Source organism: Sceloporus occidentalis, unplaced genomic scaffold (genome assembly GCF_023333645.1).
Source record: "Sceloporus occidentalis isolate IW3139 unplaced genomic scaffold, rSceOcc1.0.p SCAF_1, whole genome shotgun sequence".
NCBI classification, from domain to species: Eukaryota; Metazoa; Chordata; class Lepidosauria; order Squamata; family Phrynosomatidae; genus Sceloporus; species Sceloporus occidentalis.
This window is the reverse complement of record NW_028316981.1, coordinates 13,972,768-13,984,969: the sequence shown is the minus strand read 5'-3', so window position 1 is coordinate 13,984,969 and position 12,202 is coordinate 13,972,768. Positions and strand designations below refer to the sequence as shown.

The 12,202-nt window shown below is 44.5% G+C and overlaps 1 protein-coding gene across 1 annotated transcript in view; it reads left to right on the top strand.

Annotated features, from left to right (window-relative positions):
- Window positions 1–7,037, top strand: part of LOC149320848 (uncharacterized) — a 93,368-nt gene extending 86,331 nt beyond the window's left edge. Inside the window, exon 2 of the mRNA XM_089508324.1 lies at window positions 6,774–7,037. Within this exon, the coding sequence (XP_089364450.1) occupies window positions 6,774–7,037 (264 nt within the window). The remainder of the gene's footprint in view (window positions 1–6,773) is intronic.
- Window positions 7,038–12,202: the final 5,165 nt, after the last annotated feature.

Sequence of the window (12,202 nt, the reverse complement as noted above, 5' to 3'; positions counted from 1 at the left end):
GCCTTGAACAATGCTAACTTTAGCGTTCGGCTGTGTATCTTTACACTCTAGGATCTTGTCTAGTTCTTTCATAGCTGCCCTTCCAATTTCTTATCTTCTTCTGATTTCTTGACTGCAGTCTCCATTGTGGTCAATATTTGGTTGAAAGTACAGGAACTCTTAACTCTTCCGATTTCCTCATTCTCTAGGGAGTTTATCATGGTTAGTCCCAGGATAAATCCTCTTTAATTGCAACGTCGTGTGAAAATCTTCACAGCGAGTGCACAACTTTCTAGGGAGAATGACAGTTTAACCCTCTGATTTTCCCTGTGTGATAAATTCCTAGACTGAATTTATGTATGTAGTTTATCACACTGGGGCTAATTTTGGCATTAAAGAGAGATTAAGTGCATTTAAAGCATCCCGCGAATAAAGCGAAAATGGCAAGTAATTGCACAAATGATTTACACACGCAATTGCGCATATAAAGTGATATCGGAAATGCATTGCCGTTGAAATCCCAAAATAAAAAGATGCGTGTTAATGCTTCTTTGTGACTACTTTAATGGCAGATTTTGTGCAACATCATGTGAAATCGTTCCACATAATTAGGTTATTTTTCTGGGCTATTCAGATAAACTCCTGGTCTCCTTCATGTGATAAACACCTATTTCTTCTGTGGTTATTATTTTTGTTTTCTTTATGGTGCACATTAATCCTGCCTTTGCACTTTCAGCTTTGACCTTCCTTTGTCTTTTTGGCTGTCCATGGGATCCTCAGCACTCTTCTCCAGCAACACTTCTCAAATGCATTTTCTTCTTATCTTCTACCTTAACTGTCTAGCTCTTTGTGTCCAGTACAGTGGTGCAATGTCTAGTATACTGAAAAATGTACACAAAAGTATAATTGCCACTCATCCACTTGCTCCTACAATAGATTGGATGGGCTTGGGTTTGTCATGCCAGCACCTTGGCTTGGCTTCAGTGACATGGTAGGAAGTGGCATGCCAGCTTTTGGCCAATAAAACACAGGCATTGAAGGGAAGCGGTGCAACATTGAAAGGCGTGCTTTGGAAACACTACCCAGGACTTCATTGCTAAAAAAGCAGCATGAAGCAAGGCTCTTAAAACATCCTGAAGGAGGTAAAAGCAGGGAGTGGATGAGTATGCCTGGCTCCCACATGAAGAGCCATTTCTGAACAGGGAAACCAGCTGGGAAAAGAGGTCAACCAAGGGTGCATCTACACTGTAGGAATAATACAGTTTGACACCACTTTAAGTGCTGTAGCTCCATCCTATGGAAACCTGGGATTTCTAGTTTAGTGGAGGGCTTTTCAGGGTGCATCTACACTGTAGAAATAATGCAGCTTGACACCACTTTTAAGTGCTGTAGCGCTGTCCTGTGGAATCCTGGGATTTCTAGTCTGGTGGGGGGCTTTTTAGACTTCTCAGGGTGTATCTATGCTATAGAAATAACACAGTTTGACACCACTTTTAAGTGCTCTAGTTCCATCCTGTGGAATTCTGGGATTTTACAAGGTCTTTAGCAGTGTTGCCAACAAGCCTCGAAGATATTCCCCAGAATGTTTAACCAAAACCCCCAGAATTCCCCAATATTTATTATTATTAATCAGTCAAAATCCCCAGAAAGAAATTAATTAAATTCCCTGGATTCCAGGGAATTCCCTGGAAATTGGCAGTTCTGGTCTTTAGCCTCCTTTCCCAAAGAGTGCTGGTGATGTTCCTCACAAAACTACAGATCACAGGATTCTGTAGGATGGAGGCTTGGCAGTTAAAAGCGGTGTCAAACTGCATTATTGTGCATCTGTACTGCAGGAATAATGCAGTTTGACACCACTTGAAGTGCTGCAGCTCCATCCTATGAAATCCTGGGTTTTGTAGTTTTATAAGGTCTTTAACCTTCTTTGCCAAGGAGTGCTGGAGATGCCTTGCAAAACTACTCATCCCAGGATTCTGTAAGATGGAGCCATGGCTTCTCAAAAGTGGTGTCAAACTGCCTTATTAGATTGAAATGTTTAACCATTTCTGTTACTTTGGCCTGTTACAGACTGCCAAAATAAAGCTGCTTCTGGTCTCTTTGGAGGTATGCTGTTTAAATGATGCAGGCATCCTAAGAATCCGGAAGCTGCACCAAAAGCTGCACTCCAGTGCTTAGGAATGGAGTGTGGCTGTGGCACGACCTCCGGACTCTTAGGACCCATGCGTCATTTAAATAGCATACCTCCAAAGAGACCCGAAGCAGCTTTATTTTATCCAGTCCAGCCCCTTCTTCTGACATGCATGAATATATAGAGCCCTAGAGAGGGAAGGGACCGCCAAGGGCCATCCAGTCCATCCCTTTCTTCTGCCATGCAGGAATACGTAGAGTCCTAGAGATGGAAGGGAACCCCAAGGGCCCTCCAGCCTATCCCCTTCTTTTGCCATGCAGGAATACATAGGGTCCTGTAGATGGAAGGGAATCCCAAGGGCCATCCAGTCCAGCCTCTTGTTCTGCCATGCAGGAATACATAGGGTCCTGTAGATGGAAGGGAATCCCAAGGGCCTTCCAGTCCATCCCCTTCTTCTGCCATGCAGGAATACCTAGGGTCCTGTAGATGGAAAGCCCTGATGCTGTGATTTTTGAGTGTTTAAAATGTCTTTCTAATTTTCTTATTTTTCTTTTGATCTGATGTTATTTTTATTTTAGACTTTTAATGGGTGTCTCTTTGTTTTGCTGTGAATGTCATGTTTTGTTTTGAATTGGCCTCTTGTCCTTTGCCTCTTTGCTGGTGTTTTCCTTTTGTGTCTGAGGAGGGTGCAGAGCTGGAGTGCAGCCAGAAGAGGGCGGCGGAGAGCAAGGCCTGGCTGGCGTCTTCCAAGTGACGACGTCACAGGCAGCCTTAACAGAGGCCTGTTACAGACTGCCAAAATAAAGCTGCTTCAGGTCTCTTTGGAGGTATGCTGTTTAAATGACGCATGCATCCTAAGAATCCGGAAGCTGCACCAAAGCTGCACTCCAGTGCTTAGGAATGGAGTGTGGCTTTGGCGCGACCTCCGGACTCTTAGGACCCATGCATCATTTAAACAGCATACCTCCAAAGAGACCCGAAGCAGCTTTATTTTGGCAGTCTGTAACAGGCCAGAGAGGCTAAGACTGCCAGGAGCAGCGTAACGGTCGGGGATGCAGAGATGGCTCCCGGGATCGCTGAGCTGCGAAATGGCCAGCAGGTCGCCGGTTCGAGCCCCTGGAGGCCCTGAGTAGCAAGGGATGCAGAGATGACTCCCGACGCCAAGCTGAGCTGCAGCATGGCCAGCTTGGAAACCGGTAGAGCCCTGGAGATCCCTTTTGCCAAAAGGCGGATCAAGATTTAAAAACATTCCTATGATTTCAGCTCATCATCTGCAAAACAGGGACGTAGCCAGGATTTTAGGAAGGGGGGGGGGTCCAGACTAAGTGCCACCATTATAATGGGGCTTGGGTGCAGCAGCGCAGCAGCACACACCATTCATTTTTCTAATGGAAGGGGGGGGGGTCCGGACCCCAAGACCCCCCCCCCCCCCTTGGCTACATCCCTGTGCAAAAGAAGAATTCTTCCATTCAATTCTTATTGGAAGGCTTTCATTTCCTTCAGTTTGATTTTCCACTTTCCGCCTCTGGAGCCTGTCTTCTGCAAAGGGAGCCACAGCAGGGTCCATGCAGCACTGCCTCGGAGTTTGGGGGGGTCTCCTCCCTTGGAGGTCCTTCAGCAGAGTCCGGATGGGAAACTGTCCCTTGGGCTTCGAGGGAGAGCTCCTGCATGGAAGAATAAAGGGCTAGGATTGCATCAGGGCCCTTCTTGGGTTCCTGCATGGAAGAATAAAGGGCTAGGATTGGATCAGGGCCCTTCTTGGGTTCCTGCATGGAAGAATAAAGGACTTGGATTGGATCAGGGCCCTTCTTGGCTTCCTGCATGGAAGAATAAAGGGCTAGGATTGCATCAGGGCCCTTCTTGGCTTCCTGCATGGAAGAATAAAGGACTTGGATTGGATCAGGGCCCTTCTTGGCTTCCTGCATGGAAGAATAAAGGGCTAGGATTGGATCAGGGCCCTTCTTGGCTTCCTGCATGGAAGAATAAAGGGCTAGGATTGCATCAGGGCCCTTCTTGGGTTCCTGCATGGAAGAATAAAGGACTTGGATTGGATCAGGGCCCTTCTTGGCTTCCTGCATGGAAGAATAAATGGCTAGGATTGGATCAGGAGCTTGGATTGGATCCAGTCCAGCCCTTTCTACTGCCATGCAGGAATACAAGGAGTCCTAGAGATGGAAGGGAAACCCAAAAGTCATGCAGCCCAGTCCCTTTTTCTGCCATGCACAAATACATAGAGTGCTAGAGATTTAAGGGACCCCCAAAGGCCATACAGTCCAGCCCCTTCTTCTGCCATGCAGGAATACATAGAAGCCTAGAGATGTAAGGGACCCCAATGGCCATCCAGTCCATCCCTTTCTTCTGCCATGCAGGAATACATAGAGTCCTAGAGATGGAAGGGACCCCCAGGGGCCATCCAGTCCATCCCTTTCTTCTGCCAAGCAGGAATATATCGAGTCCTAGAGAAGAAACGGACCCCCAAGGGCCATAAAGTCCAGGCCGTTCTTCTGCCATGCAGGAATACATAGAGTCCTAGTGAAGGAAGGGAAAACCAAGGGCCGTCCAGTCCATCTACATCTGCTGCCATGCAGGAATACATAGAGTCCTAGAGAGGGAAGGCATTCCCGAGGGCCATCCAGTCCATCCACTTCTTCTGCCATACATGAATACATAGAGTCCTAGAGAGGGAAGGGACCCCAAGGGCCATCCAGTCCATCCCTTTTCTCTGCCATGCAGGGATACATAGAGTCCTAGAGATGGAAGAAACCCCCAAAGGCCATCCAGTCCATCCATTTCTTCTATCATGCAGGAATACATAGAGTCCTAGAGATGAAAGGTACCCCCAAGGACTATCCAGTCCATCCACTTCTTCTGCCATGCAGGAATACATAGAGTCCTAGAGAGGGAAGTTAACCCCAAGGGCCATCCAGTCCATCCATTTCTTCTGCCATGCAGGAGTACATAGAGTCCTAGAGATGGAAGGGACCCTCAAGGGCCATTCAGTCCAGCCCCTTTTTCTGCCATGCAGGAATACATAGAGTCCTAGAGAGGGAAGGGCTCCCAAGGGCCATCCAGTCCATCCACTTCTTCTGCCATGCAGGAGTACATAGAGTCCTAGAGATGGAAGGGACCCCCAAGGACCATCCAGTCCAACCACTTCTTCTGCCATGCAGGAATACATAGAGTCCTAGAGAGGGAAGGGACTCCCAAAGGCTCAGGCCCTTCTTCTGCTGCCATGCAGTAATACATAGAGTCTTAGAGAGGGAAGGGACCTCCGAGAGCCATCCAGTCCATCCTCTTCTTCTGCCATGCAGAAATACATACAGTCCTAGAGAGGGAAGGGACTCCCAAGTGCCCTCCAGTCCATCCCTTTCTTCTGCCATGCAGGAATACATAATAATAATATTAATTTGTTTTATTTATATACCGCTATTCCAAAGATCATAGCGGTGAACAGCAAGTAAGCTAATTAGCAAGTAAGCTAATTTGCCCCCAACAGTCTGGGTACTCATTTTAGCGACCTCGGAAGGATGCAAGCCTGAGCCGAGCTTGGGCCCTTTCACTGGTCTTGAACTCGCAACCTTGTGGTTTCGAGTGAATGGCTGCAGTACAGGCATTTAACCACTGCACCACCAGGGCTCCATAGAGTCCTACAGATGGAAGGGAGCCCCAAGGGCCATCCAGTCCATCCCTTTCTTCTGCCATGCAGGAATACATAGAGTCCTAGAGATGGAAGGGACCCCCAAGGGCCATCCAGTCCATCCCTTTCTTCTGCCATGCAGGAATACATAGAGTCCTAGAGATGGAAGGGACCCCCAAGGGCCATCCAGTCCATCCCTTTCTTCTGCCAAGCAGGAATATATCGAGTCCTAGAGAAGAAACGGACCCCCAAGGGCTATAAAGTCCAGGCCGTTCTTCTGCCATGCAGGAATACATAGAGTCCTAGTGAAGGAAGGGAAAACCAAGGGCCGTCCAGTCCATCTACATCTGCTGCCATGCAGGAATACATAGAGTCCTAGAGAGGGAAGGCATTCCCGAGGGCCATCCAGTCCATCCACTTCTTCTGCCATACATGAATACGTAGAGTCCTAGAGAGGGAAGAGACCCCAAGGGCCATCCAGTCCAGCCCCTTCTTCTACCCTGAAGGAATAACCTCCAAGGGCCATCAAGTCCAGCCCCTTCTTCTGCCCTGAAGGAATACATAGGGGCCTAGAGAGGGAAGGGACCCCCAAGGGCCATCCAGTCCAGCCCCTTCTTCTACCCTGAAGGAATAACCTCCAAGGGCCATCAAGTCCAGCCCCTTCTTCTACCCTGAAGGAATAACCCCCAAGGGCCATCCAGTCCAGCCCCTTCTTCAGTGGCCAGGTGTGAGGAAAATCTTTTGCACAGAGGTCATGCCTCGTAATGCATTGGAGAGTCCATACAGGGGTGAAAACTTATAAATGCCAGGAGTTTGGGAAACGTTTTACTCACAATTCAAACCTTGCTGCACATGAGAAAGCCCACACATGAGACAAACATACATCTGCAAGGACTGTGGGACATGTTTTGTGCACTAGGCACAACTTGTGAAACACCACAGTGTGGGCTGTGCTGTGGAAAGAAGTGAGACCTTGTCAGGCATCAGAGAATCCACACAGTGCCAGGAGAAAAACCATTCAAATGCCAGGAATGTGGGAAATGCTTTGCCAAGAAGTCATACCTTGTGAAATATCAAAGGGTCCACACAGGAGAGAAACCACACAAATGCCAGGAATGTGGGAAAGATGTTGTTGATAATTCAAACCTTAAGAGCCACCAGAAAGTCCATACAGGAGAGAAACCATGTAAATGTCAGGAGTGTGGGAAATGTTTTATTTTCAGTTCAGCCACCAGAAAGTCCACACAGAAGAAAAACCATAACGTGCAGAAAACTGAATGCCCTAAGGGTTGATGCAGTGTTCAGAGAAGAATTGACCAAAAGTTGCACCAAAAAGCTTTGTGGGGGACACAAAAGGAGGTCGGCATAAAAGAGCTGCATTTTACCCATCCTTTCTGTACAGGCAAATTTGCCTTCTGTTTTTCTTTCAGGGGCGAGAAAGAGACAAAGAAGTTGCCCATGAGCAGAAGAAAAGCTGTGAAGTTGTTCTTCACTGATTTTATTGTTGTTAAACTACTGCATTTTCTTGATAGGGGTGAGCGACAGTGAACAACTTTTGTATCCTTTTAATGTGCTTATTATTGCTCACACAAGTGCCTGGTACTTAGATAATGATGTGGAAAAAAAAAAATCCTCAGCACCTCATCTCATCCTTTCTTGACTTCTCTGATCTCCCTCTCATTCTCCTTTTTACCCATCCCTTTCTTCAGTGGGTCATACATTTTCAGAGGTTTGATATGGTTGGAGCATGGTGCCAAACTGTACAGCAAGCTAAATCCATGCCCTCTTGGCTTTCACCACCATTTTTTAAAATTCTCCTCAATGCTACAATTGAATGAAGTGGGTCTTACTCCCAAATAAGTGGTATAGGATTATTTAATCCACTTGTAATAAACCCGTTTTTCCCTTTGATAATTAAGTGAAATGTTTTCCAGCTTTCCAGTTTCTTCTTTCTTGACTTCTTCCCTTATTTCATTACCTCTCACATTCTGCTTTTTACTCGACCTCCTTTTCAGTGAACCATATGCTTCGAGAGGTTTGATGAGGAGCCAAACGATACAAATAGCTAAATATATCTCCTCCAACCTCTATATATGTCTCTCCTTTTAAAAAGTCAGTCCCATTAAATGAGGCTTACACCCAGGTGAGTGGGACAGAATTGCAGCATCCACTTGTGAGAAGCCAGTATTTCTTAGGTAACAAGAACTGAAGGAGGTATTAGGTCTTGATGAAGGGATCAGCAAGGCCAGGATGCCAGAGCATAGTGAGATGTTTTTAACAATCATGTACCATGGACCCTTCATCTGCACAGCCAATCTTCCAGGACCATGTGCTCACATGGCCATTGAAGTCAATGGGGCTTGCTGTTCATGGATGCTCAAATCTGTCGATGGCAAGCCCATGATTATTATTATTATTAACCTTTATTTATAAAGCGCTGTAAATTTACACATCTAGTCAAATTTGTGGTTCTGTTGTTAATCTGTAATGAATTTCCTGGAAATTATACAAATATAATAATATGACCCAAATATATATAGTACTGGTCCCTGGCACAGTGGGAAAATACTTGCCAGTCTACAACGTCAAATACTTTGAGAAGCAGTGAAGTGTAACAGTCCCTGGGCTACTTCAGTTCCCTTCCTGAACTTTTCTAAAAATGAATACAAACATCACTTTGATTCATTTGCCTTACAAAAGAAGGTTAAGAGATGTAAGTAAATACTGTATGTGTTAAGATGGTGGAAAAGATAGTGGACTTGTTAGATCACATATCTTTTAAAACTGGAGATATAATGGACTGAATTTGAAACCCGTGGCTTCTGCATGCAGAAGAACTGCTGTACCACTTGCTGTACACAATAATTTTTACAAGCTTTTGATTATGACTGGAGAAGCAGAGAGTATACAGTGATCCAAGCTCAACTCAGGCTTGCATCCTTCCGAGGTCACTAAAATGAGTACCCAGACTGTTGGGGGCAAATTAGCTTACTTGCTAATTAGCTTACTTGCTGTTCACCGCTATGATCTTTGGAATAGCGGTATATAAACAAAACAAATTATTATTATTATTATTATTATTATTATTATTATTGCAGTGTGCAGAAAAATATTCTGCTTATGCTCAGAGGGACTCAAAATATGATTGAGAATTTCCCACCCTTAATTCACTGACTACAGCCTACCACTTATTGCTGCACCTGGATTGCAGCTAAAGTGTCCTTTAGCTGAAATAAACACATCATTTCATACTACTCTTTAACATTACTCCTTTTAACCCTTTCACAAACAAGTTTTCTGAGTGATAAGTGAACATTGTATATGTTGGGAAGGAAAGGATAAAAGATGATAAACAGTGATAAACCTTTACTGACTAGGATGTAAGATATGATCCCATTCTTTAGGTCAGCCTTTCTCATCCTGCCAGTTTCCATGTGTTGGACTCTCTCTCTTTCCAGGCAACAGTTGCATTATGGGCTTTTTCCACTTAAAAAGAAATCCAGTTCGGGGAGAACAATTTTTTTTTGTCATTAAACAAAGAATTTATGCAAAGAATTTATAACAAACAGCCTCTCAACAATAACAATACTGTTTCTAAAATACACATCTTTTATAAAAGTAACATCATTGATACAAAACTATTTGTATAATTGTTTTATACCAAGATAAAACAATTATACAAATTAACATGAAATTTGGTGTAAAAAAAATCTCTTAAGTTTTCACCAATTTGTTCAGTAAACAAGACACAATTTGTTGTTAAAAATATTTGTAGATTGTGAATTATTTCAATTTTTACATGTTGAGTTAATTTGTCCCATCAATGCCAGAGCCCATATTCTATATCCCCACTTCTCCAGACTAAGTGGTTTATCACACAAAGGAGACCAGGAGTTTATCCTGTGAATATCCTGGAAAAACCATGCCTGGTTTAATGGGAAATTGGATGGCCCAGTTCACATACATCTTACAGCAAATCTTGGGGTTGCCTCAAATGCTATTTGGTGGCAAACCCTCTCCACAAATTACGGACTACCTTTGAGGTTAGGTCTTTAGATATGACAGGTACATGTCTTCAGAAAATGCAAACCATTTCATTTTCATCTATACTAAAGTAAAGTGGTTCAATTTGAACTATTTCTTAGGAGTTTATTACACAGGGGTAATCCCATGCAAACACAGGGGTTTAAACTGGAGGGGAAAGAACGGCAAAAGTGGGTTGATTTTCACACAACGTCAGTGTTAAACTAATGTTAAGTGGAGGGAAAGTAGACAAAAGCTGCTCCTTTTCACTTTCAGAAACTCCCGAAAGGGTCAACACAAATTTAACAACAACATTTGTGAAAATCAACCCATTTTTGTGGTTTTTTTCTACCTTTTAAATCCCTTTTTTTTTTTGCATAGGATTTCCCCCCATTCTATAAACTCCATATAGTACTTAAAATCTGGAATGGCCCGTGGTGACACCATCTTGTTGAAAGGAGCCACTGTTAACCTATTTTTACGTTTTTAGGTGGATCTCATTTGTCCTGCTGACTATATTCTCCTCTGGAGATGAGATTGTTATGTGAAGATGCCTGAGATTATTTGCTTTGGAGAAGGACACACACACAAACACACACAATATACACACATACACATAGACTTTCATATGTCATTTTGTGTTACAACCTACAACTGAAATTGAATTATTATAGAAAAAGAAAGCAAGGCTCCTGGAAATCATGAAAGTACACTTGCCCCTCCACATCTGTGGCTTTGACTTCTGCGGTTTTGATTACTCACGGATTTTATTAATATGTTCTCTCTAGGAATATCTAGGTCCTCCAGCACAACTCTTTGGTCAACTTTGACCAAACTTCGCATTGAAGGACCTAGAGATTCCTAGAGAGAAGACTCCACTAGGCATTTGTAGCTCCTCCAGTGCAATTCTGTAGTCAATGTCTGGCAGATGTTGACCACAGAGTTGCACTGGAGGACCTAGAGATTCCCAGAGAGGAGTTCTCTTAGGTTAAAAAAATAGTGTTTTTGTTATTTGTGGTTTTTCCACATTCATGGGGGTCCTGTGCCTCCAACCCCAGTGAATGTCAAGGGACAAGTATGGTCTCTCCCAACTGTGGGCATTATCAGACAAGGGAAATTGGAAGTATAATGCAATGGCAATCCGAATGCAATCATGGGGTTTAACGTTATTGCGTGATAGATTACCACACACAGTTTCGGGCAATGGGAAGTCAGTCCAAAAGCAATCATGGGGTTTCACATTATTGCGTGAGAGGTGATCACACGCAATTTTGGGCAATGGCAAGCTATTTTCGGGCAATGGGAAGTCAGTTCGAACGCAGTTCGAATTCACATAAATTCGCTGAACTAGTGAGTTCACGTGAATGTGTTTTGGCCCCCCTTTCTTTTCATTCGAAATTAAGAGACATTCCTCCCATGTGATAAACTCCTATGTGATTTGAGGATTCTAGTACAAAGGACTTGTATTCTCCGTCCCATCCAGGAAAGAGCCCTTTAATCAAAACTATTGAACTGCACATCCTTTAATAGGGGTACTTCCCCCCCTTGCAATGTGTATTGGAATTTTAAAAAAACCAAACCTCTAGATATTGGAATAAAATGTTTCTGTTTATGCTGGGAATTGCCTCTGGATGTTCCATGATAAGGGGAACATCATGTGCATGTTTTCCCCGGCCCCAGAACTTTAGCAACAGATGGAGCAACCAACAAGAACATTTCCGCCATCTGCTTTGTCCATGGGATGATTAGTGAAGTTGGTCGGTGGGTCCACATACCTCCTCCTCTGACCTTTCCACATTTGGCTGCGTTTTACAGAATCATTGCGTTTCAGAGACCCAGGGACGTAGCCAGGATTTTAGGAAGGGGGGGGGTCCAGACTAAGTGCCACCATTATAATGGGGCTTGGGTACAGCGGCGCAGCAGCACACTCCATTCATTTTTCTGATGGAAGGGGGGGGTCCGGACCCCAAGATCCCCCCCCCCCGGCTACATCCCTGAGAGACCTCAAAGGCCATCCAACCCAACCCCATTCTTAGGCAGGGAGTCCTCAGAGGAGATTGGGCCAGGTCCTTCCTCTGAAATCTACATCAGTATCCAGAAGTCTTTAGCGGTCTCCCCTCCAAGGTCTATCAAGGGCCTGACCCTGCTTAGCTTCCATGACCAGAGGGATTCATTTGGTACGGGTTTTTAGCAAAGAGAATGAAAATACTTGCTGCACCTTTTCATGAATTTCCTTCTTCTGAAATACAGCCTACAGCAGCACCAGAGAGTCCTTCTCGGTCTCCCATCCAAGGGCTATCCAAGGAAGACCCTGCTTAGCTTCCAAGACCAGATGGGATTCATTTGGGGCCTTGAAGGATTTGACAGAATTAAAATACCTGTTACGCATTGTCCTCAAGGTCTATCCTCTGACATACAGACTAGAGATTCCTTGG